Source organism: Onychostoma macrolepis, chromosome 05, assembly GCF_012432095.1.
Source record: "Onychostoma macrolepis isolate SWU-2019 chromosome 05, ASM1243209v1, whole genome shotgun sequence".
NCBI classification, from domain to species: Eukaryota; Metazoa; Chordata; class Actinopteri; order Cypriniformes; family Cyprinidae; genus Onychostoma; species Onychostoma macrolepis.
The window spans coordinates 2231092-2247091 of record NC_081159.1 but is presented as its reverse complement, the minus strand read 5'-3'; the positions used below and the strand labels follow the sequence as shown (position 1 = coordinate 2247091).

General features: G+C 34.1%; 1 protein-coding gene across 2 annotated transcripts in view; it reads left to right on the top strand.

The window, feature by feature from the left end:
- The first annotated feature begins 663 nt into the window (after nucleotides 1-663).
- The window catches only part of kremen1 (kringle containing transmembrane protein 1), a 60848-nt gene continuing 45511 nt past the window's right edge, over nucleotides 664-16000 (top strand). For both annotated transcript variants that reach the window (XM_058776400.1, XM_058776399.1), the window contains exon 1: nucleotides 664-912. In XM_058776400.1, coding sequence (XP_058632383.1) covers nucleotides 837-912 — 76 coding nt within the window. In that variant the 5' untranslated portion in view covers nucleotides 664-836. The remainder of the gene's footprint in view (nucleotides 913-16000) is intronic.

Sequence of the window (16000 nt, the reverse complement as noted above, 5' to 3'; positions counted from 1 at the left end):
AATATTATTGTTATCATCACCATCTTTTGTATTATTATTATTATTATGCATGTTAATACTACTTAAATACTACTACTATTATTCAGATTGTCATTGCTGTTTAATTTCATTGCTGTTATTATCATTGCTGTTCTATTGCTGTTTTTGTGTACTCCTAATAAAAAAATAAAATAAAATATAAAAAAGAAGTAAATCAGAAGTAGAAGTCTGTCTGTCTTAAACATCACAATTGCACAAGCAAGTCTTAAAATGCACAAGCAATATTAGTTATTAATAATAATATTTAGTATACATCGTAAATATTTTATTTCATAGTCATTTAAGTCATTTATTTTTCATGTATTCATTTTATTTTTTAAGCAGTATACTTTAAAAATATTTAAATTAACTCCTTAGCAGGTAATAACTGACCTACAAATAATTATTAGATCTATCTATCTATCTACAGAAAGTCACATATTTGTTAGTGGAAACACCAGCGCTTTAAATGTATTCTCTCTGTGTTGTCTGTGGCTCACAGCTATTGGATTTGTGGCCAGCCCACAGCGCGCAACAGGTATATGCCCCCATGCATGGGGCAGGTTGAATCTATTGCCCCGATTTCCTGTCACATGATTTGTAATAGGATCCCTACTTTTTCTGCTATCTGTCTTGTGTGCGAGTGTCTGGGGGCAGCGCTGATCTGCCTAGAAGTTGAGACGCTCTTAACGCAGACGCGCAGCGAGATTTGCTGACATTCATCTGCTCGCTGCATCAGACTGGACTCGAACACTTCACCTGCGAGGAGAGAGGAAGAGAAGGTGTTCCGATCTCTTACAGCCTGCTACAGAAGAGCGATGGATCCGTGGAGAATCGCAGCTTTGCTCCTTGCTGCCTGCCTCGGCGCGTCAGCTTCAGACCAGTTCGATACGGGTTAGTTCTCAACTCTTTTGAGCTGTGACTTTGTGCGTTCTGGTGGTTGTAGGTCTTTTTTGAGATGTTTCTGAGACTAGTGCATTGTCCCGACTCCAGCCTCGAGATGAGCAGCGCGTTCTGTCACTTCTCTCGCCTCTGGTTCAGCTTTATGAATCACACAAAGCATTCCGCGCTAAATAATTTCCTAAAGCCTCTTTGAACGCTGTTTTGGAGTTGATGATTCTTCAGTAGGCTAAGAGACACTTTTGAAGTCTTGAAAAAGGAAACTTATTCAAACTTTCATCTGGGTATTACATATCCGGGTATTAAACATCTTCAAGTGGGTTTTGGTATAAGGTGTGATGGCGAGAGTATGAAATATTATGTGTATCTGTAATTACGCGTGTCCTTAATGACCATTTATTTCTTTCTGTCTTTCTGTCTTTTTTTTTTTTTTTTTTTTTTTTGGGGGGGGAAACAGATGGATAAATCTTATGCTTACTATTAAAGACTTAAAAAATAGAAATGATACTGTATTATAATAATGTATTATATATATATATATATACACTGTATATAATGCTTAATATGATATTATTTTAATTGATTTATTTGTTATTTTTTTAATTAATTAATATTTTTTTATATATATATTTGTTTTTTGGGAAACGGATGGATAAATCTTATGCTTACTATTAAAGACTTAAAAAATACAAATGATACTGTATTATAATAATGTATTATATATATATATATATATGTGTGTGTGTGTGTGTGTGTGTGTGTGTATATATATATACATACACTATATATAATACTTAATATATTATTTTAATTGAATTAAATATTATATATATATATACCATGGTAGCCATAGTTTCCACCAAAATAAATGCCAGTTGCAGCAGTAATTGTTGTTACTGCAAAATCCTAATAGGGGATCTCATTCAAAGAGAATAAAAAGCTTTCAATATCTTATTTGATGACAGAATGTTGACTGATGACCACAAGTTAACACACAGTTTTATTTTACTAGCAAGAACCACAATAACAATGCTGTTTTGGCAGAAACTATTGTTACCATTGTACATATCTGTAAGGGATCTCTTTGTGTCATCATTGACTAATTAAACTGCTCTTGGGATTACAAAAAAACTCTAGCTATCGCTTACTGACAGATTTACTTCTCTGCCATTTATGTTCTGTACTGGATGTGTTTTAGTTTTCTCAATCTGCTTGTGCTTTATAGGCGAGTTATGTTCTTTTCATATGATATGATATGATACAGTAGCTGAAAGCTCACCAACACATTATGTTTCCTTAGAAACCAGAAATCCAATAAAATGTTGTCTTTCAGGTATACCTTTCTTTGAGGTGAACTTGAGACTTTTAATTGTGCCATAGATCCATCAGCAGCATCAGACAAACATCAGGAGTTAGGCACAATGAACCGCATATTATCTCTATGCAAAACCCCAAAAATGTTTATTTTAATGTTTAGCAACGATCACATAAAGCAAACGTCTAGCCAGATAAACAGCAGGCAAGTGCAGCAAGTTTTCCAGGTTTGTGGATGGAATCGTGACAACAACAACCAGTCGACCAATCAACATGTGTGGCATTTTAGAGTCTTTTAGAATGAGAAAATTAGATGTAGAATAGAATTATTAGGTTTTATTATCACAACCTATTATCAGTCTCTTTCTTTTGTTGTTATTGTTATTATAAGTTTGAAGATAATTGCCTGCTTGCTAACTTGTGAAAATCTGTCAAATTTGTTACCAGCTATACAAATATTAACTTGAAGGTTAATATGAATATAGTTTAAAAATGTTTTGTTAGGTTCAGGTGGTTAAAAGTGCCTCTAATTGAAAAAATCACCCTATAGTCAATGAAGCTGACTTGACTGAAATGCACAAGCCGCTTGCATTGATTATAATGGGAGTGCTCTAAGCTGTAATTTGTGTTGTGTTTCAAGTCTCAGAAGCAAATCCCCTACGCTCTCTTTTAATTTTTTTTTTTTTGCTTAATTATAGCCTTTGAATCAAATGACAGGTTAGGCTATCTGAGCGATGCGTAAGCACTGCCATCTATAGTACACCTATGCATTAGCAATGTATTTAAAGCTGCTTTCCAGAACATATTCATAATAATTACTCAGGCTTTTTGGTGACTTATTCCTCTTTACAAGTTTTTTCTGCCATTTTGTGACCAATTTTGACAGGTTTATGGCTAATTAGTGCTGTAATTATTAATAAGGCATGTAGTAACATGTCCATCCACCCAGAAGTTTGAATGTGTTGCAGTAAAACATCATTTAGTGAAATGACTTGATGGCTCATTGCATGTTCCTTGTGTTTTCATATAAAATATAATGAAAATCATTCAACAGCAATGAGTCACAGTGACAATTTGCACTCTTTTCTCTCAATTTGTGAATAATATGAGTTTGATTAATTGCATGAATTATTAAGTCCATGCATTCTTGCACCTGCTCTGTTGATAATAGTCGTAATAGTCAGTGCATTTGTTAGGCCGCTCAGTTCTCCTTTTCTGCAAATAAGTTATTGATATTTGATGAGTGAAAGGCATTCTGTTGCTCATGTCTATGTGTGATAAGACATGCAGATTAAAACATGTGAATGATGAAATGCTTTACAGCTTAAATGAAGGTATGAGGCATCTGAAGAACAGCATGGTATCTGCGGGTTTTCATTAATAGTGAGAAATGCATTATTGCTGTACCCTCAATTTGTTGCTTTTTACTATATATTGCATGAATTGAAAGCACCTGCTCCTTTGCTTTTAAAGTAATAGTTCATCCAAAACCCTCAGGGATACCCTCAAAAAAATGAGTTTGTTTGTTTTGTTGGAACAAATTTGGAGAAATTCAGCATTGAATTACTTGCTCAGCAACGGATGCTCTGTAGTGAATGGGTGCCGTCAGAATGAGAGCTCAAATAGCTAATAAAACATCACAATAATCCACATGACTCCAGTCTTGTGAAGGACTCGTATAGCTGGAAGCAATGGTTTGAAGTTAAAAATGGATTTATTTTTTGCAAGCATGCAGCTTTTCGCTTCACAAGATGTTAACTGATGGACTGGAGTGGTGTGGATTATTGTGATGTTTTTATCAGCTGTTTGGACTCTCATTCTGACGGCACCCATTCACTGCAGAGCATCCATTGCCGAGACACTGATGCAATGCTACATTTCTCCAAATTTGATGAAGAGACAAACTCATACACATCTTGGATGGGCTGAGGGCGAGCGCGTTTTCTACAAATTGTCATTTTTGGGTGAACTCTTCCTTTAAATATATCTAAGAGACTTGAGCAGGTTGTACCTCTGCACCTTGACCAGACCAGAGACCACGTCTCTGATGAATGATGTATTAAATGAATAGAGAATTATTCATGGGCTTTGAGAAGAAGCAGTGCATCTGTGTCCGGACAGGAGCTCGCCTCATGTAAAGTGGATTTGGGTTAGTTGATAGATGTTATTGAGTAGCTCCCAGGATGAATTTATGAAGTAGTTCTCATTCCTGCGGGAGATTTTATTTTAGATGCAAAGACAGATACGTGGTTATTTCCCCCATATTTCTGCACTTAAACGTGGACCTGGCGATACTTGTTTTGCTGTGAAAACAAAATGTGCTGATTGTGAAAATGAATGGAATGGCCATGGCTGAAGGGCAAACTAAAGACTTCAAAGCATCAGCAATTTTGCTTAAGTTATTAAATCCATGTCATGCCTTGTCTGTCGTAATAGTTTCGTCCTTCATCTCACTTCAAAAGGCGAAGCAAGCACCATGTGGCTTATTGGTCCCGGCCAATCGTGAGAAATTAACATGGTGTTATCTAAAATGAGATCTCTGATCATAATCGGCACCGTTTAGAGTTATTTCTGTTTCTGAATGCGTGTGATCGACTGAATCAGCACTTCATCTACAGACACTTAGTTAACTCTCCGACTAAATTTAATCTAATCTTGAAAAGGGTTCGGCTGTAGAAGATCCAGCCTCAAAATACTGGTTGATATTTCATCCGAACTGTCATCTGTTACTGGAAATATCAATCAGTCGACTACACCGCTGTCAGTCAGTTAAAGCATGATAAAACAGCATGATGCTGCCATTGCTGAAAGTGTTAAAGAAAGATTTGTTGCTGTATTGCATTAGTGTCTGTTTGACAGATCCTTCATCTTTCTCCTGCTGTTCGGCTGCTTGCCATTGCTGGCTAGCTCTCTCCTCCGTCTTTATTCTCCCTCGATCTTTGTCTATCCCTCTTGTTCTCCTCCTCTTTTTCTTGCCAGGGCTGTTTGGAGTGAAGCGCCTGTGCTTTGTCTTGTGTCTTCACTCAAAGCCGCTCTGACAGTGAAGTATGGTTTGGGAGGGAAACAGTAGCCAGGTGGTCGGAAACGTAGGCAGGGGAAGAACTTTTGTGCTTTTTCTCTGTCCATTTAACCACTTCCCCTTTTTTTCTTTTTCTTTTTATGCGGACTTGTTTAGAAAGTACTGCTGCATTGACCTTTTGGAGTTCACGACTATTATTTCAAGACTGTAAATGTATGATTTATTTTTTTTTAGGGATTAAAGTTTTAGTTTCTGTTCATCCACATAAAATGCTGTCAAGAACATTTTGAAGCCTTGACTAGTTTTTCCTGTGAAACTCGCTTGTCGTGGCACGTTTGCTTTAATGTATATATGTGAGTTATGTGTGCGTGTGTTTGTGTGAAAACATTTCAAATTATATGTCTAGTCTTGTACACCGGCTTAGTTCATTCAGTAGCTTTTATCAACTGTCTGATACTGTAAAATATGCTCTTGATCATTATGTTTGTCTTGTTTTGCAGTTAAATAAAAAGTCTACGTATTGTTAAAACAAGATATGTTGACTTGATAAGCAAAATGAGATATTTCAAATTTATTGTTTCAAAAGAATGTATTAAGTTGAATTATTATTGGGAAATTGATTTTTCTTGTTTTAAGCATAAAGCATTTTGAGGTTTATGCTTAAATAAAGAACAATGATTTGCCAATGTACTAAGAAAAATAAACTTTGTTTTATTTATAACTTTGAAATAAAAAAATAAAAAAATTGTAAACCTTAGTATCAAATGCATTCTTGCTAATCAAGAAAATGAAAAAAAAAAAAAGTGAGCAATAACAAGAAATGAAAACTGGAATAATGACTGCTGAAAATTTGCAGCAATAAATGGCATTTTAAAATATATTCAAATATATTCAAACAACTGCTCTTATATTTATTTATTTATTTTTTTAATCACAAATGTTTTTTAGTAACTAAATGTTTTCAGACATGTAGTTATAAAACATATATTTGAGTTCATTTGAGATGTCTGACTTTGGTTTGGTTCGACTAGAATGCATATTTCTGATATAAATAAAGTGATAGTGATTTTGAATCAATACAGTGACTCTCATAAATCCTAACCACAGACCATGTGTCCACTCACATATCTTTCTGTGTATCTGGTGCAGAGGTGGTTAGCTGAGAGTGCTTCTTCTAATTTAGCAACAGAAATACCCACATCAGAGACTGTCGTTTCAGAGGGCACTGGCATTCCTTTGGTCCCTACATTTCCCAGAAATCCTTCCACCCATTTCCTGCCAGCATATCCTCACATTTACACACAACAGGCTGTAATTACCCACCCAGCTGATCCGATCCAGAACCAACCACCGAGAAACATGGAACACAAAGATGCCTCTGTAACCAAAAGTGACACAGTATACAGGCCGCGCTTCTCCTCTGGACAGAGACACAGCCTGTGGTCGCTTCTGTCAATCCCTGTTTCTGACTCTGTTTCTATGGGAAACTAAGCAGAAAATAAGCGGACAACACGTCATGTGTTAATGACAATACCTGAGTGCCAAGTTCGGCTGGGATGTGAGGCGCCAAAAGAGGCTAAGTTTCTCAACCACTTCTACCAAGATGAAATCATTATCCAAGCTTTGCTACCCTCTAGGAATTGTCACTCGTTTTTCAGCCTATACGAGTATATATATATACATATATAAAATATAATATGAAAATATAAAATAATATATACAGTGTATGTGTATATAAATATATATATATATATATTTTTTTGTTATTTATTTTTTAATAAATAAATACTAAAAAGGTAAATACTTTTTTAAAATTAAAAAAAAAAATTTTTCAGCAAGTATGTGTTAAATTAATCAAAAGTGACAGTAAAGACATTTCTAATGTTACAAAAAGATTTATATTTCTAATAAATACTGTTCTTTTGAACTTTATATTCATTAAAGAATACGTAAAAAAAAATATCACAACTTTTTGCAACATTGACAATTACAGGTTTCACCAAATCAGCATATTAGATTGATTTCTGAAGGATCGTGTGACACTGAAGACTGGAGTAATGATGCTGAAAATTCAGCTTTGATCACAGGAATAAATTACATTTTAAAATATATTCAAATAGATAATATTTGCTTTATATTGTAATAATATTTTACAATTTTACTGTTTTTACCGTATTTTTGATCAAATAAATGCAGCCTTTGGGAGCATAAGAGCCTTGATTCTAAAACATTAATAAAATAAAAATATAACGTATAAAAATTTTAAACCCTTTTGTTTACGTATTTATTTGTTTATAATACTAATTTGGTGAATTTTTGAGAAACATTGAATCGTTCTGGATTGATTCACTGAATCATTTAATTGATTCATTTGATTTAGAAATCAATCAACCTTCCAAATGAATTAAATCTTGTAAATAAATTAAATGTTCTTTTGTTTCTTTTAATCTTGTGAATCACAATTTTTACCGTTATTGTTATAGTTTAACACATGCTTGATTGAGCAGAATAAAGTTTGCTCATGGTAGGCGGGTGTATACAAGAGATTTATAATGGTCATCTGTGTCCCTCGATTTTGTTTGATGTTACACCAAGGGTCAAAGGTCAAGTCTTAGTTGACCTATGGATAGTTAGCAGCTTCTGTCCTGTACCATGATGCCTGCACAGACCTGTTCAAACCAGTTCACCTACTGGCCAATGCACAAATCATTCCCTTTAGGCTGTTAAAAAGTGTTTTATCTTAGGCTATGATTTAACATGCTGTCTATAGACAATGAACACAAGCCTAATGGCAGTGTTTTAATGAATGCTTTCTCCAATGTTAATGACGTCGCTGCCACTCGTTTAGTTAGTTGGAAATATCAGGACACCCTTATCACATTTAACATTTGCATTTAAGGCAAAAGGCAAAATTAGTCTCAAATCTGCATTTTTTCCCCCCGTTGTACTCTGCACAGCAATTTTTGTGTTTTGCTAAAGCTATATCTGACACTGTTATTTTCTCAGAAGTATGCAAAGGTCAGTGAGAGGCGAGAGAGACAGACAGCGGGAGAGAGATTGAGATCTGCTTAACCACCATCAAGGTATCCAACATGCCGAGATATGTCAGATGCCTAGTTTAGAAAAATATCCATATTTATAAACATGAATTTGGAATGTGCTTGTATAAAGTTGGCGAGAGAGAGAATACCTCAGCCGCCTCCCATGCTGCCGTTTTCTGTCTGCGGCCATTTGTTTTGGCTCAGGATGTAACAGCCCATGCCATCCACTCACCACTTCCTGTTGACCTCTGATTGGCGCCCTGTGGAGTCTGTACAGGTCAAAAGGTCAGCTATATCTATCTATTGTCACGTAGAGATAGGTCAGGATGATCGACTAGTCGTCAGTCCGATAGTGAGCTTGATTAGTGAGCATTTCCTCTTTAGTTTTAGTATTTTCGAGCAGTGGGCAGTGAATGTAAAAACCTCTCTTAACATGCTGACGGTGTATTTGTGCTGTGTTTTAGCGTACTAACAGTAACATAGCATATTAAAATACTCTCTAGAAGCTATATCTCTAAATTCATGTCCTTTAGTCATCAAAGCACCACTTTTGTAACAAAATAATTTCCCACATGAAAAAGAAAATGGTGTGGTGCTTACTTTTAAACTCAGAAATTGGTGGTAAATTTCACAGAAACGGTTAAATGTGAAATTTTGAAGTTGAAGGGCTGAGATAGTAAGACATAGCATTGTAAAAGTTTGCCTTCACGTTTCACACAAAGGTTTGAATTTTACTGATTTTAATTTTTAAATGAAATAAATGCAGCCTTTGGGAGTATAAGAGACTTCTTTGTAAAACATAAATTTATTAATAAAACCGACCCCAGACTTCTTTATTCATATGGAGTACATATATACATACATATATACATGCATATACATGCATGTATATATACACACATATACACACACACACACACACATATATATGTATATTTACATTTAGTCATTTAGCAGACGCTTTTATCTAAAGTGACTTATAAATGACAAATAGAAGCAATCAAAACCAAAAATAGCAATGATATGTAATAATATGCAAGTGCTATGACAAGTCTTGTTTAGCATAACGCAGTACACGTAGCAAGGTTTTATACATATATATATATATATATATATATATATATATATATATACATACATACATACAAAGTTAGTGTTAGAGGCCTATTTTAAAGAAAATACACCGTTAGAAAACATAGAGAGAGCAAGTATTAGAGGGTCAAGTCAACAAATAAATAAAATAGAATTAGAATAGAGAGTGCTAGAGTTAGAGCGTCAAATAAAGGTGGAAGAGATGTGTTTTTAGCCGTTTGTTGAAGATGGCTAAGGCCTCAGCTGCTGGGATTGAGTTGGGCAGGTTATTCCACCAGGAGGGAACAGTTAATGTAAAAGTCTGTGAAAGTGATTTTGTGCCTCTTTAGGATGCACAAAAACGCAAGCTTCTAGAGGGCATTTAATTTATATTTATATTTATTTATTTATATAAATAATTATATGACAAATGTTGCACATGAAATTCTGTAATTTTTTTTGAGTGAATCGATCCGGAGGCACAGAAAAATGGCATCGTGAGACAATTAATGCAAAAAATAATCCAGACTATGAAGTAAATAAGAGAAGACATCATTGATTATTACAAGTCCTCGAGGGACAAGCATACGTTTGCCATTGGTGATGTTACAGTGCATTAGTGCACTGAGAAACATGGAACATGTGTTTTCGATTACACATGTGATTGCTTTCTTTGAGACGTGTCATGTTCTTGGGAGAGTTTGGAAAGCTTACACTTGTCTGATCCGTACTATCACTCGTCACCTGTCCAGAACGCAGCTGTCAGGTGTGATCGCTCAGTGCTTGCAGTGCGATAAAACCCAGTGGCAAAGTGAGTAACTCCTGTCCGACTTTGAATGAGCTGATAAAACCTGACAGGAGTGATAGCTATGTGAAGAGCGGGAGTGAGAGAGAAAGCGATATAGGGAGAGCGATGCCTCGGTTAGGTTTGTCATATCAGCCCTGTCTAATTCAAAGAAGCAGCAGAACATTAAGCTGTCAGGCGGCTGCATCCGTGTGAGGAACTGTCTGTGGATTTATGCCTCTTTATTCATGCACACAGAGCCAATTGCTATCTTTTTTGACCGAAATGTATTTTTATTGACCTAATAATTAAATATCATTTAGTATAATTAACTTTATTTAATTTTTAATAGTGCTGTCAAACGATTAATCGCGATTAATCGCATCCAAAATAAAAGTTTTTGTTTACATAAAATATGAGTGTGTAATGTGTATGTTTATTATTTGTATATAAATACACACACATGCATGTATATATTTAAGAAAATATGTTATGTTTATATATTAAATATATTTATATATAATATAATAATATAAATGTATATACATGCAAATATTTTCAAAATATATACTGTATGTGTGTGTATTTATATATACATAATAAATAAACACAGTACACATACATATATTATGTAAACAAACTTTATTTTGGATGCGATTAATCGTTGACAGCACTAATTTTTAACTATTTCACAGTGGTATAACAATTCAATTTAATTTAATTTAATTCATAAACCATATTAATAATATAATTTATAAATATCATTGGTATTTTTATTGTTATTATATTATTTTAAATTGTATATAATTATTATGTCAATGAAAAGATTATTACATTTTTAATTATTAACAGTGATAAAATATAATTCTAACCATATTTAGGGCAATAAAACAATTTATTTTATTATATATAAACAATCTGACATGATACTTAAATATGATTTAATAAATATTGATATTATATATTAAATGATATTTAACAACTAACCATTTCTCAGTGATATAATAATTAAACATCAGTTAAAATATAAAACATTTTCCACTCATAAAATTGAATATCATTTAATACATAAACAATTTTTCATCAGTATTATATATTAAATATATATATATTTAATTATTGTGTCATTGATTCTCAGTGATATGAGTTAAATGTAATTTAATATCTAAAATATTTTGATTATAGTAATGAAATATAATCTAATATATAAATAATTTTGTGATATAAAAAAATTATATAATTTAATATATAAACCATTGTTCATTGATGTAATGTATTATATTTTATTGTATTTAATAAAATTGACAAATGGTTTATGTATTAAATTATATTTACTTGTTATATCAGTGAAAATGGTCACTGAAATTTTTATTTATTTATTTTTTACCGTTGCTACCGAGTCTGTGCATTTTATTTATTTTCAAGGTGTTTTTTTTTCACCTCTTACCCATGGCAAAATCAGTGTAATGCTCTGCCTCTTGTGGTTTATTGCTTTAATATACTGTCAAACCACCTGTAGACTGAAATGCCAAGAACTATAACTGACACTAATGGAAGCTGAATCTAACCAAACCTCACGTCTTCAGGGTGTAAAAGGACTTTGAAATACAGGATCCTCCACATAAGAGGAGTGTTTCCCTTCATTATCTCTGTAGCTCTCCAGTTCTCCCTGTCACTGTCCTCCCCTTTACACACATCTCTGCAGGTTCGAGCTGAAAACTGTTACGCGTGTGCAAGCTTCACAAGCTTCTTTGCTTCTCTCTGACATTTGCAAATGCCTGGAGACAGAGCTTGTCATATTCAATTGAAATTTTCTCACACTCTTCCTCTCTCGCTCTTTCACGTTCTCTTCGACTAACAGAGTAAAAAAGTCTTGTGTGCACCGAATTCTTATCAGAGAAGCAAACAATTGCTTTATAATCGAAATTGTAGCCATTTGCATAGGGAGTGCCTAGTGAGCGCTCTAGGAAACATGCAAAAAAGCATATGAAAATTATATGAGATAATGACTGTGATTGGTTTGTAGGGCTAAATTGCATTCAGTATCTGCAGTGCTTAGGAAAAAAGCTGAAGAGCTAAAACAAACAATAGTGCCACCAGCATGCAAACGCATCTGTCTGGCGGCTCAAGGCCTAGAGTTTAGTTATCTACACTGCTGATCCAAGCAAATGCTCTTCTGAAAGCAACAGCGTTTTTTTTGTAATGGCTTGTTCCAGTTCTCTCTAGGGGAGAACGAGATTAGACGGTGCTTTGAAAGTCTTCGAGGGGCTTTTTATCTTTGTCCGGCCGTGTAATAGAGCTGAGAACATTTCAAATGCAGCAGTACTAGAGCTTATTCACCAGGGCTTCTTAAATGGCGGTAAAGTCAGCAGATGCTCGGCAAGATGCTACCAATTGTAGTTGACTTTGTGGAAACTGCCCATTATCTGAAGGAAGTCCTCTAACGTTCCCACATCTCTGAAGACCAAATCTGAACCCTTTCAAACAAGCAAACATGTACTTATGTGGTGTTTTGTACAGCTATGATTTCAAAAGCCATGACCAATATCATAATGGTAGGATATTGAATTGCCACGGAGAGAGACGTGACCTGTCCTGTGAACTCCCTCACTTTTATACGAACGTTGACTTTGGTTCTCCGCCACTGGCCAGAGAGCTCTGAAGGAAGAAGAAAAAGGCAAAAAATAAAACCGTCGGGCCGTCCTTCCTTGAATTCACTTGCTCGAGAGCCCAGAAAGACTCTTGTGGCAAAGAAGCAAATTGTCACCTTCCCTTTTCTTTTCGCGGGAAACTGTGACATGGAACAACAGGAAGAGCATTGTGGAGGGTCAGATACTTGTGGTGGGGATGAAATAACTTTGTGTTTTGCAGTTAAGGCTAACTTACAATTAAATGAGATTTAAGCTATTTTATTCATCTTGGAAACTTTCAACCGTGTTTCATTTAGTCATGAGTCGTGACCTTTTGATTTAAAGGGACAGTTTTGTCATGATTTACTCATGTTTCAGTTTTAATTTTTTCTCAATATAATGAAAATGAATGAGGTCCACTTTTGTTTGGGCCCCACTGACTTTCATTATATAGACAAAAACAGTAAAACTTTTCAAAAATTGTCATCATTTACTTACCCAATCTGTATGATTTTCATTCTTCTGTGGAACAAAAAAGAAAATATTTGGAATTTTTTTTTTCAGTTTTTGCCCTCAATATGATGACATTTAAGGTGGTCTACTTTTTTCTGGACCCCACTGACTTTCATTATATTGACAAAACCATCAAAATCCTCATAAGTTGTCAACATTTACTCACCCAGATCTGTATGATTTTCCTTCTTCTGTGGAACACACAAGAAAATATTTTGAAAATGTTTCAGTATTTTTTTTCAGTGTAATGAAAATGAATGTTTGGGCCCCACTGACTTTCATTATATAGACAAAAACAGTAAAAATTTTCAAAAATTGTCATCATTTACTTACCCAAATCTGTATGATTTTAATTCTTCTGTGGAACACAAAAGAAAATATTTGGGATTTTTTTTTTCTTCCAGTTTTTCCCCTCAATATAATGAAAATGAATGAGGTCCACTTTTGTTTGGGCCCCACTGACTTTCATTACATAGACAAAAACAGTAAAATCTTAAGAATTTGTCATCATTTACTTACCCAAATCTGTATGATTTTAATTCTTCTGTGGAACACAAAAGAAAATATTTGGGATTTTTTTTTTTTTTCTTCCAGTTTTTCCCCTCAATATAATGAAAATGAATGAGGTCCACTTTTGTTTGGGCCCCACTGACTTTCATTACATAGACAAAAACAGTAAAAAATTTCAAAAATTGTCATCATTTACTTACCCAAATCTGTATGATTTTAATTCTTCTGTGGAACACAAAAGAAAATATTTGGGATTTTTTTTTTCTTCCAGTTTTTCCCCTCAATATAATGAAAATGAATGAGGTCCACTTTTGTTTGGGCCCCACTGACTTTCATTACATAGACAAAAACAGTAAAAATTTCAAAATTGTCATCATTTACTTACCCAAATCTGTATGATTTTAATTCTTCTGTGGAACACAAAAGAAAATATTTGGGATTTTTTTTTTCTTCCAGTTTTTCCCCTCAATATAATGAAAATGAATGAGGTCCACTTTTGTTTGGGCCCCACTGACTTTCATTACATAGACAAAAACAGTAAAATTTCAAAAATTGTCATCATTTACTTACCCAAATCTGTATGATTTTAATTCTTCTGTGGAACACAAAAGAAAATATTTGGGATTTTTTTTTTCTTCCAGTTTTTCCCCTCAATATAATGAAAATGAATGAGGTCCACTTTTGTTTGGGCCCCACTGACTTTCATTACATAGACAAAAACAGTAAAAATTTCAAAATTGTCATCATTTACTTACCCAAATCTGTATGATTTTCCTTCTTCTGTGGAACACACAAGAAAATATTTAGATTTTTTTTTTTTTCAGTTTTTCCCCTCAATATAATGAAAATGAATGTGGTTCACTTTTGTTTGGACCCCACTGACTTTCATTATATAGACAAAAACAGTAAAATTTTCAAAAATTGTCATCATTTACTTACCCAAATCTGTATGATTTTAATTCTTCTGTGGAACACAAAAGAAAATATTTGGGATTTTTTTTTTTTTTCTTCCAGTTTTTCCCCTCAATATAATGAAAATGAATGAGGTCCACTTTTGTTTGGGCCCCACTGACTTTCATTACATAGACAAAAACAGTAAAATCTTAAGAATTTGTCATCATTTACTCACCCAAATCTGTATGATTTTTCTTCTGAAAAGAAAATATTTTGAAAATGTTTCAGCGGTTTTTTTTTTTTTCTCAGTGTAATGAAAATGAATGTGGTTCACTTTTGTTTGGACCCCACTGACTTTCATTATATAGACAAATACAGTAAAATCCTAAGAATTTTTGTCATCATTTACTCACCCAAATCTGTATGATTTTAATTCTTCTGTGGAACACACAAGAAAATATTTAGATTTTTTTTTTTCAGTTTTTCCCGTCAATATAATGAAAATGAATGTGGTTCACTTTTGTTTGGACCCCACTGACATCCATTATATAGACAAAAACAGTAAAATCTTTGTCATCATTTACTCACCCAAATCTGTATGATTTTCCTTCTTCTGTGGAACACAAAGGAAACTATTTTGAAAATGTTTCAGTGTTTTGTATTTAGTGCACTGAAAATGAATGTGGTTCACTTTTGTTTGGACCGCATTGACTTTCATTATATTGTCAAAAACAGTAAAAACCTGCGAGTAACTGATGACAGATTGTTCATTTTTAGGAGAACTAGTCCAAAAACAAAAGAAAGTTGTCCTTATGCCACATCTCTACAGTGACAGTTCCAGATACACTCAGTGGCTTTGGGTGAACTATCACTTTAATACTTCAGTTTGGCCATTTATTTTAACTCTTGTTGGTCTCTTTTACTGTTTTTCTGTGAGTATTTGAAATCAACAGGGTTCAATGGCTGGTTATCTTATCTCAAAGCTGGCGTAGTCTCTTTTCTCTGTATTAGAGATGAATGAGGCCTATTCAACAGCGGACTCATAGAATGCTTCCTGAGGTCCAATTCGAGCAGGTCACTCTTAGTGCCATGTAACTGGATCTCCGAGTCCTCAATAGATCCATGAAAGCGATCCCGTTCTCAGAAAGGACATCAGGGATGCCCAGGACTTTCTTTCTCACGCCTTCTGTCTCTCTCTTCCTCTCTCTCTCTCTCTCTCTCTCTCTCGCTGTTCCATCTGTTACTCTGCTCTTTTGTTTTTCCCCCTTGTATCTTTGAGCAGCTGAACTGGAGCAGGTTTTACTGT